The 14,587-nt window shown below is 44.6% G+C and overlaps 2 protein-coding genes across 2 annotated transcripts in view; both read right to left on the bottom strand.

The window, feature by feature from the left end:
- Nucleotides 1-4,234: 4,234 nt before the first annotated feature.
- TAS1R3 (taste 1 receptor member 3) lies at nt 4,235-10,330 on the bottom strand. The gene is made up of 6 exons (XM_009646767.2): nt 10,152-10,330; nt 8,614-8,914; nt 7,099-7,878; nt 6,485-6,688; nt 5,793-5,913; nt 4,235-5,216 (listed from the first exon to the last, which is right to left on the bottom strand). Exons 1-6 carry the CDS (start codon nt 10,328-10,330, stop codon nt 4,291-4,293), a joined length of 2,511 nt encoding a protein of 836 aa, XP_009645062.1. The 3' UTR covers nt 4,235-4,290.
- Nucleotides 10,331-14,274: 3,944 nt separating this feature from the next.
- Nucleotides 14,275-14,587, bottom strand: part of LOC104133400 (ceramide-1-phosphate transfer protein) — a 1,483-nt gene continuing 1,170 nt past the window's right edge. The window contains exon 2 of the mRNA XM_009646794.1: nt 14,275-14,581. Within this exon, the coding sequence (XP_009645089.1) occupies nt 14,275-14,581 (307 nt within the window). The remainder of the gene's footprint in view (nt 14,582-14,587) is intronic.

The raw sequence follows: 14,587 nt of genomic DNA, 5'->3' as shown, positions 1-14,587 counted from the left end.
GGTAAGCCTTAAACCACAGCGTATTTGTCATGCAACGTAAGGACACGCAGCCTCCTGTAAGGTCTGAGCAGTTCATGTACAAAGAACAACCACAGCTTGATGTGGCAGATTCCCTCTTCTTAGCCGGTAGAGATCAAGCAGCAAAGGGAGAGACAAAGTAGTAGTTGTTATGGAAGCACCCATTATAAGTGGTGCAATTCTGCAGCACATTTATATAAAAGCCTATGAGAAAGTCTTGCAGAGCTTCCCTTTAAAACTGTATTTGTTTACATAGGATGCAAAATGGTGTAGCCGGCATTTTCCCAGTTAGGTGAATATTAAATTATCAGAATTTTGGACATGCTCTTGCAGCCTTTTACTGCAGGGCCTGATGGACTCCAGCTGATGTAGAATGAATTGTCTGCAGGTGACTGGAACTGGTTGAACAATTTAATCAGCCTTCCTCCCTCTTCCCCTGCCCTATCCCCTTGCCTCTAAAGGAAAAGAAAAAACAGTCTATCGTGGCTCTAGCTCTGCTGCCAGAAAGAGAAGCCATAGAGGTAAACTTGAATTTTTTTTTTTTCCTTCTCTCTTTCTGGAACGATGATCAAAAGTTACTTAATGCTTCTCTGCTATGAAATCACAGCGCTGAAGTGAGGAGTACTGCTGGGATTCTCCTGTGCAACAATATGCTCATGAAGACTTGCTGCCATCTCCAGAAACAAGGACTTCAGTCTTCAGGTCAGATTTTTGCTATCTTTAATTTAATCGCACTGAGGGTTACTTTCGTCAAATGTTTTGCATTTTTCCTCAAGTATGCCAGGAGAATTTTATATGCAGGTAGCCACAGAAATCTAGGATAGCTAGCTTTGCAGTGCACCAAAAATTTCTTTTTTAAGGAGTGAAAGTACTCCCTGGTTTAATTTGCAAATTATTTAATTGAGCTGAATTGATGATTTAACTTCCAATATCACATAGTGGATAGATGGAAAAACTTTTAAGTCTAATGTGGGGAATAAAAGAGCAGTTTAGTTGCTTGTCAGAGTGGGTGGGGGAAAAGAGAAGATCTTAGTGATGTGACTTGATATTTACTTGCTGCTGTTTGGTAGTAACGTGAAATAACGTGGAAGTTTTTCCGTTTTCACCTTTCATGGTTTGACACTTTACACGAAGGCAACTTTTGGCAAAAGGAGTTTAGAATAAAGATTGTGTGGGGCTGTCTTAAATGGTGCTACTGCTCTCAGCTGTTCGACACGTAGGGCACCAGCAGCCCAGCTGGCAGGGGCTGCTAGTCCCCAAAGTGTTAATGTGGTTCGGCTGGGGGCCAAGCCAGTTCACTTGTGTGAGAGGTGGTTCGTGGGGGTGGAGGTATGAGCTGAGCCTGAACTTGAGGCAGGAACTTGGAGGGTTTTGTAGGTTTGGGCAAAAGACTCCAGTAACACAGGTGTGATGGTGTAGAGGGACTATGGGTGTGCTTTGTTGTCACGCACAGCCGAGCCAGGCGCCGTCAGTAACGGCTGTGCTGCAGAAAGTACCTCCTGTGGATTATAATTGCAAATCTCCTCCCTGGCTTTAAGCAGCCTTTAGGCCCTAACTGATTTGTGACAGTTTCAAGAAGAGAGAGGCATCCAGTGATGGGTGGAAGGGCCAATTCCTTTGCTAGGAAATGTAAAGGTAGTTACAGAGAACAGTAATAGAAATCAGGGGTGTTTTGTTGTCTTTGGGTTTGATTCCAGTAATTCATCTATGCAGAAAGTCCTGGCTAACAGGCGGCGAGGGAGTCTATCCGATACAAGCAGGTAGGCTGACAATTAGAGATGATTTTTGCATATACAAAAACAGGCTTGTGGAATTCTTGATATGCAATACTCCCTAGTGGCAAAGGGCTTGCAGGATTTACGGAGGGTCAGACCCCTAAGTTTCATTGAACCTCCACACTCAGCACTTCGGAGGATCATCATTTGCTCAGTAACTGCTGTGTAAACCTTCATTTTCATAATATAAACTAGATGTTAACTAGGTACAGTTAGCAAGCACCTCTTGTGAGGGAGCTGGTCTATGTTTTTCTTGTATGAGTGTTTCTTTGTCATGCCTTCTGAAACTATCACTGTTACCTGTTCTTGTAAATCGGATGCTTAACGGGGCGAACCACTAGCCTTTCTGGATACGAGAATTCTCCTGCTGTTCAGTGAACAGGGGCCATGATACGTGTATTGAATACAGGTTAGAGGTATTTCTTAATCCTCAAAGGGTTTGATTTATTATGTCTCCCTGGGTAAAGAAATGTTTCTCTCTCTGGGGATCTTTGCATGTTTTTTTGAGATGGGAGGGACTTTTTGCTATGACTTTGGGTAGCGTGATTTGCACACTCTTCATTTCTGTGTGTCTTATTCTCATTTCCATGGTCTTTGCAAACACATGTTAATGAAACACAAATGAGTGAATTGAAATTTGAATGGGTAATGTACTCTATATCATGCATACAGCTGCCTTTATGTAATCAGAATGGTTGCTATGGACTTTGAGACAAAGTAATCAAGAAAAATCATTTTTTTCCTGTAGAAAACATTGCTTAACGGAAATTTAAACATTGACCGAAGTTCAGCTTTCTGTTTCAGGACAGTGATATCAAAACTGAATTTCATATCGTAAGAGAGGTGTGAAATGATGATAAATATTTCCATATGATATCTAAAATTTTCTGATGTAATGGATCTGAGAAAACAGTGTTTTACTGAGATTCTGGCTTGAATAACTACAATTATTCTGACTTGGAATGAAACTGTGAAATCTTTTGAGAAATACAAGTTCTTGCTCATGTTTTGCTTCCACACTCCATGATGTGTAAGGACCGGTTGTCAGTTACTATGCTGTGGCAGAGCACTGATGAATTCATGCACTAGAAGAGCAGTGGTTGGCATCAGAAGCTTTGTGTAGCTTTTCAATCTTTTATTTCGTGTGAGAGTCAAAATCAGTCAGCTTCTTGATCTGAACACTGTTGTTTCCTTGTACTTCAGGTTGTGTGTGACCTCTCAATTTCTTTGTGTACTCTTTTGCCATGTTCTTACCTTGAAAGGTATCCATGGAGTTATCCTCTAAACTTCAGTCAAAAGGTGTGTGACCTCTCAATTTCTTTGTGTACTCTTTGCCATGTTCTTAACTCCATGGATACCTTTCAAGGTATCCTCTAAACTTCAGTCAAAAATGAGCAAATCTTACTCAGTGCTGTACTAGAAGTCGGAGCCCCTCTACTTAAATGGAAGAGAGGGCAGCCCAGAGGATCAGTGTGTTCTGTCACAGAATCTTATTTACAGGGACAATGATTTAAGGGTCCTGGTGGCCATTGAACCATACAGTTTCACAGCCTGGATGGTGAAAACTTTGCGATGACTGTAACTGCCAAAAAAGAGACCCAGAGCTGTAGGATGGCATTGACTCCAGTTTTAATAAAGCAAGTGCACGACCACACGTAGATGCGTACAGACCGCAGTTACGGAGCGGTGCACAGGACCTGTGGTTCTCCCTGTCTGTTACCTCCCCCTCCTCAGCTCCTTCCTACACCTAACAAGAGGAGAGACCAGACCTGCATAGGAGCTGTTTTCTGATGCTGCTTGCTCGGGAAGGTCTTTAAGGAGGATCCTGCGTAGATAGGTACTCGGTATCGTTAAATAATCACAAGGATTTCTATTTGTGGTCTATAATCTCACACCTTTTCAGATGATTCCCTTCTGGTTTTCTAGTTATTATTTCTGTGCTGTTGAACAGATTTGAAAGTTCTTACAAGGCCTGGGAAAGGATTCGTGGATATATCTCTGGAGTGGTTATCTAGTTAATAAGAAGTAAGTTAAGGTTGGACTCGATGATCCTAAAGGTCTTTTCTAACCAAAGTGATTCTGTGATTCTAAGTAGAAATTACCAGCAGTCTTTACAGGAAAAGCGGTCTGGGTTGAGGCTTCCAGCTCAGATTGCCAGACCTGAGAGATTCTTATAAAATACCAGTACTGTAGGTTGCTCACTTAACTGAACCTGCTTTGGGCACCTTGTGGGTGATTAAAGAGGTGGTTAGCCACAGAGAGGGTGGATACTGCTCTGCTGGGGACATTTTGCTTTAGCTTGTTGAGTAGAGCCTTGTGCTTTGGCAGATTAAAAATTCTGGTCCTAGAGTTCAGCCTACTGGCTAAGGCTGTATTTTATATGGTGATTGTGTCTGGGACCATAGCTTATAGAGGCATCATAAACAGAATTATCTCATTAAAATACAGCCAGCTTCTATTGAGGAGCAGGTGACAGTGGATCTGGTTTATTGCCTGTTTATTGAGAGTCCTCCTCTGGCTCCTCTCTGAGGGAATTCTGGAAATAATCCACTGTGTTCAGATCGGGCTTAAACAAGATGATGTAGCATTTGGGGATATAGTAGGTCCCCAAGATACCCAGACTGGTTGTCAAAATGGTACCAATCTGAGTAACAGACCTGAAGACTGTCTTCAGCGTGGCAAAAATAGCAACGAAGAAGATCCAGATGATGAAATAGATTAGGATGGCAAATGTGATCCCCCTGGCAATATTGTACTTCTTACCAGAAGTCTGCACCATGAACGTGCACAGGAAGCAGACGAAGGCCAAGCAGCCGTTGCAGCCGTGCATCAGGGCAAAGGCAAACCAGGACTCCGTGTTGCACACAAGCAGAACTTCAGTGGGCAGTGACTTGTAATCAGACAGCAGATTGTCAGGGCCCAGGCAAAGATAGCAGAAACACAACAAGCATTCGGTGAGGAGGCACAGAGCGACGAGGAGCCAGGCCCTCCTCTGGGTCACCCAGTACAAGAAGGTGTGGGCACAGCGAGGGAACTCTGTCACGAGGGTGATCTCAAGGGACTTGATGAAGAAGGTAGAGAAACAACCATTGAGGCACAGGGCATAGACTATCTGCTGGAGCATACAAAGGTTGTTACTGGGCTTCCCTATATAGAGACAGCAGCTGAGACACAGCAGCGTAAGCATGAACAAGGCAAAGAGGTTCAGTTTGCCTCCGGAAGCCTGCACAAGGGGAGTCTCAAGGTTCTTTAAAAAGAGCGCTGCTGTCAAACAAGTCAGAGATACGGTGATGGACATCAACGTTAGCAAAGCAATGGTGAGTGGCTCATCCCAAAAGAGGTATCTCTCGCTGCGGTCATAACATTGTGTGCTCTGGACGGGGGCCCACTGATGCTCTAGGCAGGGAGTGCAGGTGGAGCTGTCTGCAAAGTAGGAGTGAGAGGTTGATGACCACCATGCAGTGGAGTGCTGCTACCCTGCTGCAGGCAGTCCCTGAGGAAGGATCACAGGCATGAATTCGGTAGCTGGTTTGGATGCTGCCTTGCCTACTTCCCTGCCTTCCTAAGTGTATTGGATCTCCAAAGCTTGTGATAGTTCAATTATTTTTTTTTTTCCCCCCCTCTCTACTTATCCACCCACCCCGCAAAAGGATCCACATATTTCTTGGCTCTGTTTCCTTTCCCCAGGAAGGATCACCAGCTTCCCAAAGATACCAGAATTTCATCATACACCTCTCTCCTACTTCTTGAGATGAAACATATGCATTGTCTTTATGCATTCTCTTGGGATCAATAGAGCAAAGTTCCCCCACTGCAGATGTAGAAGAAGATTGAGCAATGCACAGCAGAACAAAAGGGAGGAAAATATTCTGCCCCGGCAGTGATTCATGGAGGAAGAGCTCACAACTGATCATTACCAGCTCTGTGAACCTGTGTGACTTCAACCAGTAAATGGCCATAATACAGACAGTTAAAGCCATTGAATTTCTTAGACCTCACCTTTAGTGCTCCAGAAGGTGTTTTCTGGACAATCTGTACAGTCATAGCAGCAGAGGTGGAATCCTTTTATTTGTCTGAATTGTCCTGGTTTACAGTGTGTGAAGCACTCTGATGTAGGCTCCTGGACAAAAGGAATAATGAATGTCAGCCAGACACTTTCAGGAGAAGCATTGTATCACCAGACAGATTAGAAGAATTTGGCTGTGCTGGGATCCAACCTGTGTCTGAGTCTTAAACAGCGCTGGGAATACCTTCTTCTAGTTTTGAACAATGGAGATGGTTTACATGTTTGCAGAGGAGCAAGAACTGGGTCCTACACAAATCTTGTAGGAGTAGCACAGAATCCTAGAATCGTGTAGTTTGGGAAAGCCCTTTAGATCTTAAAGCCCAACTGTTCCTGCCATCCCGCCACTAAACCATGTCCCTAAGCACCTCATCTGCCCGGCTTTTAAATCCCTCCAGGGTTGGGGACCACTTCCCTGGGAAGCCCCTTCCAGTGCCTGACTACCCTTTAATTGAAAAAATTTTTCCTAACGTCTAACCTAAACCTGCCTTGGCACAACTTCAGGCCATTTCCCAATTTGCCCATTAGCGTGCAGGCTAAGAGTTTCTCTTAAACAGCCCTGATGAAGCGGCAAAAAAGTTTACTTAATTCTGTGATTATTTATGCTTTTGCCCTGTGCTGTCTTTACCTTTTGATCTGCAGTGTGAAACTGAATCTGGGACTTATTGATGTACAGGAACTCTTCGTAGTCACCAACGGGCAGATAAGTAAGGGTGCCGTTTTTCCAGGACCAGAGTATAAGCTTGTAGCCAGTGTTTGTGCTGTGGGATTGATCAAACCTGAAACTTTGGCCATTCACCTTGAACGGGAGGGTATTCATGAAGTGCAACAGCTGAGGAGAAAAAGAAAATGGACAGAATATTGGTCCAGTTGATGTTCTTGCTTGGAGGATGATAATGCCGTAAGCTAATTTCTGGCTGAAATCAGTTGTTCCTTACGTGGGCTAAGGTTGCACCTATTGGCCTTCTGGCTCTGTTGTCATCTGCTCTATCTGTTGTGCCAAGCCCAGTTAGTGGGAGCCAGAACACAGCCCTAGAGAGGTGAACTCAGCCCTAGCCAGCAGCAGGGAAGGTGCGGTGTGCTGGTGTAGGGGTTGACTGCCTGAGGGAATTGCTGAGGTTGTATCACAGCCGGGGCAGGAGCACGGTGCAGTGTGACCTCCCCTCCCTGCCTGGCTGGGTGCAGCTCTGATGCATAGATCAGATGAAAAATTGCCAGTTTGTCCCTGTGAACTTTACTCACCTGCCAGGATCTGACGGATGCTTTGGGACACGCTTGGTGGGTGCACCCCAGCGCTCTGTGCAGCGCGTAAGCCACGCTGTAGACTGCGACGTACACTGGTTGTATTTGTGAGTGGCTTAGCACAGACGAGATGTCATGCAGCGAGATGTGGTCGCAGTGTTTGCAATGTGTGTCCATCATGTCAGAGTTCATGAGGTGGTTGAATTCTCTAGACTCCTGGCAAAACTTATCCTGTTGAACAGAGGTTAAGAGGTCGGCAACATATCTCTGGAAGCCAGGGACTGTGCCTGCTTTCATAATAAAGCCTAAGACTGTCCCAATGCTCTGAATATTTGGGATGGAGGCAGTTATGTCGGACAACATCCAGGCTTCAGTGCCAATCCAGACTTTCTCGCTCAGTCCCATCCTGATGCTGTGTTCCAGCAGGGCCTGAGCCGCCTGACTAAAGGCAAAAAGGACAATGATGTTGACTTTGGTTTTGTTAATTAACTGAATGGTATCTTCCAGTTGGGTTTTGGCTTTGGGGTCTGCAAGGTCTCTAGGAATTAGCCCCTCAAATGCAATGCAGATGCTGTGATTTCCAGCTATGCTTAAGAAGAGCCCCTGGGCTCCTCGGCCGTATTCGTCATCACTTCCAATGGTGGCAATCCAGTTCCATCCAAACTCGTTCAGTAGCAGGGCCACGGCTTCTACCAAGTTCTTATCACTGGGGACAGTACGATAGAAGGATGGGTACAACTCTGTGTTGCTGAGCTTCTCACTGCTGGCTCCATAGCTGACCTGCAAATTAGAGGATAAGAGAGAAAGAAAGCAAGGCAAAGAGTAAAGTTGAGGGAAGTGTTCACAGTCCAGCTCACTCTCCTCCTTCTTTGCTTAGTCTCAGTGCACTAGATTTTCAAAAATGCTGGGTCAGCATAGTGGGAAGGAAGAACTCATCTAAAGGGATAGGTCCATCATGGCTGCATTTACCAAGAGAACCATAAACTGGCCCCTGTCACTTGCCTCCAGTAGCACTGTCCCACACGGCTATCTCCTTCCACTGCCGTTTGTGTCCATCATCACAGCACCAGCCCTTGTAATTAATCACAATGATAATTAGCTACTTTCTTCAGAGGGTGACACACCCAAGATTCAGTGGTATCTTAGGTCAGAGCTATATTTACCTAATGATTGTAGCGCGCTCTGTTGTGGTAACCAAGTACTTAGAGTCACAGATGTATTTTCATGGGATCCTCCCGGTTTGTGCTGGGAGCTCTGTTATTCCCATTTTATGTGGATCACAGAGCGGCCTGAATTATCCCTCTTCTCTCAGGGAAGTTAGACCCTGGAGTGTGTTCCAGGAGAGAAGTTTAATGCCCTACCCAAGATCACTCAGGAAATCTGTGGCAGAGGAAAGACTGGAATTTATGCTTTAACTGTCCCGGTTCAAAGACCTAGGGCATAGGCAGCATTGTTGATCCAAACCCTTCTGCTACCGAAAAGGAGAATTCTTGCTTCTCCAGAGAGTTTCTTTACCTGTGGGATCAAGAGGAAGCTGAATAGTTTGGCTGTTACCAGGCAGAGATCCGACTTATGTGGTCCAATCACAGCAGTGACACGAGGCTGGTAGTCGGTGTAGTTGCACAGTACTCCAATGCCCGTTGTGCCGTTTTGGGTCAGAAATAGCAAGCTGGGCTGCAAGGCCGCCACTGGCTCAAAGCAGGTGTCATACATGTCATAGCCCAGCTTTACTCCCGGGAGAAGCGAAGTGGAATTGTTGATCTGATCAATAGCAAACTTCATCCCAAGAGCCCATATTAACCCATCTACAAACAACCTGCAATAAGAGGAGACAGGGAATTACATGGTCCGTCAGTGCTGTTACAGTGGTGATCAGCTTATTCCATGTTCTTTGACATTTTAGCATCCTGTCTGTTGCCAAGCCAGGTATACGTGGCACTGTCCAGCAGAGCATCCCTGTACCCATAGCTTTTGTAAATCTTGTACCGTGAGTAGAGAGGCTCTGAGCACCTTTCAAATCTAATCTTGTCCATCAGCGAGCAAATACATCCTCTGTGCTTCACAGGAAAAGAAACCGGTATAGAGAGACCAGTATGTTTAGCTGTGAGGGTCAAGACTCGAGATGACCTCCTGCTCTTAGCTTTGTGTACTTCAGCCATGAAGCCAGGGGTTCCCAAAGTGCTGTGCATGCTACTTCAGGAGATGTCCTTCTTCCTGGGGTGTTCCTCTGCTGCACAGCTTGGTGCACTGGGCATATTCTCTGCCTCGTGGCCTGAGAAGATGAAAAGATTTTGGACCATGTTTTTCTGTGCTTTGTTGCTGCCAAAGCAGCAGGTAGGACACCAGCGTGTCTCTTCATTCTCCTCACAAAGAGGTGTAAGTAGCTTGGAACGGGATGGTGTGAACCACCTTGGTGTAACCGAGTAGGAAATACTGATCACACACGGGCAAGCCAAGTGATTTTGTTTCCTGCTCTGCCTTGTGCACAGGACTGAGTGTCCTTCTACCTCATAAAAGGCAATAGTGCCATCTGTGACACAACGTGTCATCTGCCTGCGGAGTATGCTTCTCGTTCCACCTGGAAGCAAAAGCAACATTTATACCTTTGTGTAAGTGTTAGATTCAAAATGCTAAGGAAGCCAGTACCGCTAAAAGCTTTCATCAAAAAGAAGTTTGACTGCGGAGTAGCATGAAGAAAACACAAAAACATTTTCTATTTCAGGATTGGAACTTGATGGCTCAGTACACGAGCGCTCCAGCACCTTAGAGCTAATCATAGAATCATAGAATGTTTTGGGTTGGAAGGGACCCCTAGAGGTCATCTAGTCCAAGCCCTGTCAGATCAACCTTACGTTCGCAACAACTGATTTCCTAGAGACAGCTCATTTGCCACAGTTTTCCCTCTTACTTTGGTGAAGGAATCTATTTCCATCTCACCTTTAATGTCCTCCTGTGAGACCAGCAGTTGCTCTCAAGACTACTTCTTTTCCTTTCTCTTCCCAGCCCAAGTGACCAAACTTACCGTGTGCTAACGAAGCTAACATTCCTCTTACCTTTCACACGTTATTAATGTGGGCTCTGAGCGTGCCGTCAGGTTTACGGTGTCCATTCCAAAAGGGAACAAGCCGCCTATGATATAATCACCAGGCCTTCTAAACTGAGCTGATAGGCATGTGGGTTTGAGGGCTGCAGCGTAACCAAAGCTCAAGCACAGCAGCAGGTCAGGGACCATTATTTGTCTGTTTGGGAAAAATGTTTCAAAGAAATCTCCAAGCGAATGGGGAGAAGGAACAGGGGCAGGAGATCCAGTCTCAACAGTTCCCAGGAAGTCTCTTTAAATACAGCTCAGAGAGATGAAAATAATGGTGAAGAATTTGTTTAGCAAAATTCGTTAAATGTGTAACTCTATGCTTAGTGGGCAATAGTCAAATACGCAGCAATACCCTATGAGTGAACTGGGTTGCAAACCACTGGCCTAATCCTGGTTTCCTTTACTCAGGGAGTAGCCTTTATTTGAGCAGAGTGACTTAATTGAATTCATTGTCGCAGCTCTGGAAATTGGATTTGCTGTAGGATAGGTGGTAAATTCGGGTGCCCCACCTTAATTTGGACACGTCTTTTGCATTAACTCCCCCTCGCCCCCACCAAACAAGAAACAACATCTTTAATGGAATGTGTTTGTAGAAATGGTCCCCGTTTACAGTTTTCATGAAGAACTGGGTCTGTGACTTGTCTAATGCAGGGAGCAGATCTTGATCGGTGCAGGTTGCTCATCTAAAAGCATCGCCAAGAACGTGCTTTGATAGGAGCGGAATCCAACAAGCTGAAGTGTGCCGTGTGGAGAACGGTGCCTGTTACCACCATACGACCAGTACCCGTATGGAGGCTGAGCAGGGAATAATTTACTTGCCCACCAGCATTGCTTCCTGCTGTTACCTGAAGTTCTCCTTGGCTGCCTCTGATCCAAGCATTCACTTGTGTGCTCCCTACTTAGAAGCAGCCTGCACTGAAGGAATATCACGTAATTTATTTTTAAATGAACTTCAGAGTAATATGTCGAGTTGCTAGAACTAAAGGGTAGTGGTAGGAGAAGTACACAGCAGTAATTGCTTTGGTTTCTTTTTTTTTTTTTTAAATTCAAGGTCACCTCATCATGGAGAAAACCGAATCTTCCTCTGTGCATTGCAAGGACTTGTCTGGAGCAGGCCATTCCTAGATTGCAAGGTTGGTGAGCTGTTTCTCAGCTACATTGCTATTTTTAGGAACTTGTTATTAGCTGATGTACGTTTTTCTCACACTGAGCTACGATGTTAACTTCAGTTTAAAACCTTTGGTTTAGGTACAAGTTCCACAGCAAAGTAATTTAGGTTGCGTCACGGTTTGCATTTTTTCTGTCAGGTTTGAATTTTAGAAAACAGGATAGTTCTGAATTGGAAAGTTCAATTTACTGCATTTTATTGGCTTATTATATATTTATAGTGTACCATAAAACCTGCTCATATAGCCGAAGTGACGTACTGCTTTTGCCACAAGGCTACTGCAGTAATTTTGCATGTATGAAGAGAAGCAGATACGCTGTAGAAAAGCAAAGTACGCGAGTACTTCAGGCAAGCAACAGTTGTAGATTTCTATAGCTACATTACATAGATATGCTTATACTGACATCCTTTTAAGGATACCTGCCCTTTAAATGGAGTATTTGTTAGCTTTAACTGTTTAACTTCTTTTAAAAAAGTTCTAAATACAAATTCAGCTGCACGGGGTGGGGGGAAGAAGCTGTTTGAGTACTGTAGGAGTCACACGTGGGCAATTACTTACTCCCATCCATACTTTCACGTGAAACCAAGTATGATTACTGTGGCATAGGAGATAGTTTAAGTGATGGACTTTTGTGCAAAATATTCACCCCCCCTCTAGTGAATCTGTGTGTTGTTGCAGCTCTCAAGTACAGCAGTCACTGCAGGTGAAGGTTTTACTCTTCTGAATTTGGCCCCATTAGTGAAAGCTGCCAGACTCTGAACTTGCCCAAAGCCAAGTACAGGACCTTAGTTTTACTCAGTGGTAACTAACTGGAGCTTTTAAAAACGCTCCCATTTGGAGACAGAGCAGGGCACCAGGAAAATACAATCATCATTAGGTAATACCTTGTTTGAATGAGACCATGCAGACGGATGGAAAGTTGTATTTTACTTGAAGCACAGTTTGCACAAAATGATTGGTTATAAACTTACAGCAGCGTTTTTCCCAGCTGAGAAAGTTTGATCCTTTAATGGCAAAAATGAAGTTCATTTTCAACATTAATGTTTATCTCATAAGAGAAGTAGTGTAAAATTAATGTGACAACAGAGCAAAAGTAATTTTCCCATGTGGTCATACTACCATTTCTGCATTGAACTCCCAAGAAATCAAAAACATTTTTCACTTGACACACATTACTTGACATAGTTTAAGGCATTTAATACACTACATGGATGAAATACCAGCTATTATCTGTATCAAACAGCAAGGAAGGTCCAGCAAGATGTATTCTGTGGTTTGTAACACAGGACTGCTCCATTGTAATACATGGATTTATCCTATGGAACTACGTAATCATTTTAAGGTGGTATTAGCAGAAAGAGAATGATACTCGTGTTTTCACAGCATTGCAACTAAACCTCCACTGAAGATGTTCAAGGAAATGCAATTTCCTATCTTCTGGCAAAAAATATTATTGATAGATGTGAGTAATCAGAATAGGAGCTCAGTACACAGCACTGAACTTCATCTGGGTTACTCCTGAGAGTCTGTTTCACATCTGATCACTAGGCAAATGAAACAGACTCTGCTAGCGAAGGACAGGATGTGAAAACCTAACACTGTAAGCCATGTTCCTGCCAACATGACAAAACTGGCAAGCATTTTCATACAGGATACTCTTCAGAAGCCTGTTATTCACAATATTTTAATATCCAGTTAGACAAATCCCTGTGAGGTAATAGTGATTTCCTGAATCGCAGTGTTATGTTAGGCCAAAATGCCTCCTGAGATACAATCAAAACATCTTACAGCCTGTGGGATTCCCCCCCTGCCTCCAGATATTCACAACACCCTGAACTAACAGTGTAGTGCTTTTTCAGCTTTCAAAAAGCTAAGTAAACTCTATTTTACGTACTTCGGTGTGTGTATATATATATATGCACCAGCTATTATATGCAGTGATTTGCACTAGAAGCCATAAACCTCACAAAATAGTGATTTCCAAGCTTGGATTTCTCCCCAGTCAGAGAACTTATTTTTATAGGCATTAAAAAAAAGACAATGATGAAAACACAATTTAGAAGCATGGCTGGAAAACAGATAAGGAACAGTCTGCAGCCTCAGCTGGATATATAGTATTGTGCAGTATCTGCTAAGACCTGTTCCACATCCTGGGATGCATAAAGCATAGATTAACGGGCAGGGGAAGCTACACAGAAGGAAGGTCCTCCTGAACAGATCTGCACCCAGTGGAAGAACGGTCTCTTACAATAATGACATCAGCACCATTTCCTTTAATTCTAAGGGACTCCAAATCAGCATTTTTTTAGTCTGTGACTGCAAGGAAAAGAGCTTCCTTCCAGACACCCATTACTTGGGATGGTATGTTCAAGGTTAAAGCATAAGAGAAACCCCCCCAGATCTATTCAAGGGCACAGCTTGTAAACAAAAATGATAAAGTGAGCTCGCACGTTGGGTCAAGGTGTTCAGACACCACATCCGAAAGGTGTGCTGTCCCAGGAGGTCCCAACGATTGGTGTAAACACCCAGAAGCTGCTGAAGTTGCAGTTTGGCTTAAAAAAGAAACTAAAATGCCCCACTCCCAGCCTAGCTGGAGAGCTGAAGGTGAATCCAGGAGGAGAAAAGAAACCCCTTAAGCACACTAATAGTGTTGTGGTTTTTTTACTGTAGAGATGAGGCTCTCCACACACACACACACACACACACATACATACATACTAACTAACTAAAAAAATTAGTGCATTTTTTTCTCTTATAAAGTGAGGCATCCTGAATAGCTTTGCCAACTTGTCAGCTCTGTGCTGGGGAAGGGAGAGCGACCACAGACGGAACCAGACACCGGTGTGTCGGTGAAAACATGCCGTTTTCACCTGGTTCAGCCGACTTCTGCGGCGTGGCTCCTCACCATCCCTCCCGTCAAGGAAGGTCAAGCAGCTTGTGCTGGGCAAAGAGCTCCTGGGTGATGCCGTAGACGTCGCAGATATAGGGTAAGGCCTCGCCCAGCATCGCGACCGCTTCCTCGGGCGTGCCCACGTTCATGTTTTCCAGGAAGGTGTCTCGGGGCGGCAGCGTGCAGAAGGCCACCGTGGCAGCCTTGCGAACGACCCAGGGGTGGTAGGCAGCCAGGGAAGCGTTGTAGGAGTCCCTGCAGATGACCGAGGTGCGGGAGTCCTCCCGGCCGGTTCTCAGACCCTCCAGGAAGAGCTGCAGCCACCGCAGGGCCCTGTGG

Source organism: Egretta garzetta, unplaced genomic scaffold, assembly GCF_000687185.1.
Source record: "Egretta garzetta isolate BGI_Z169 unplaced genomic scaffold, ASM68718v1 scaffold29, whole genome shotgun sequence".
In the NCBI taxonomy this organism is placed as follows: Eukaryota; Metazoa; Chordata; class Aves; order Pelecaniformes; family Ardeidae; genus Egretta; species Egretta garzetta.
The sequence above is the reverse complement of the archived record's forward strand: the minus strand, read 5'-3'. Positions and strand labels throughout refer to the sequence as shown.

What these genes read in the sequence shown, in the direction of transcription:
- TAS1R3 (XM_009646767.2), bottom strand. Translation starts at nt 10,330, where the DNA reads ATGGTCCCTGACCTGCTGCTGTGCTTGAGCTTTGGTTACGCTGCAGCC. An exon ending in ACATTAATAACGTGTGAAAG is followed by an intron (nt 8,915 to 10,151) that starts GTAAGAGGAATG and finishes CTCTTATTGCAG; the next exon opens with GTTGTTTGTAGATGGGTTAA. An exon ending in CATCCGTCAGATCCTGGCAG is followed by an intron (nt 6,689 to 7,098) that starts GTGAGTAAAGTT and finishes TTTTCTCCTCAG; the next exon opens with CTGTTGCACTTCATGAATAC.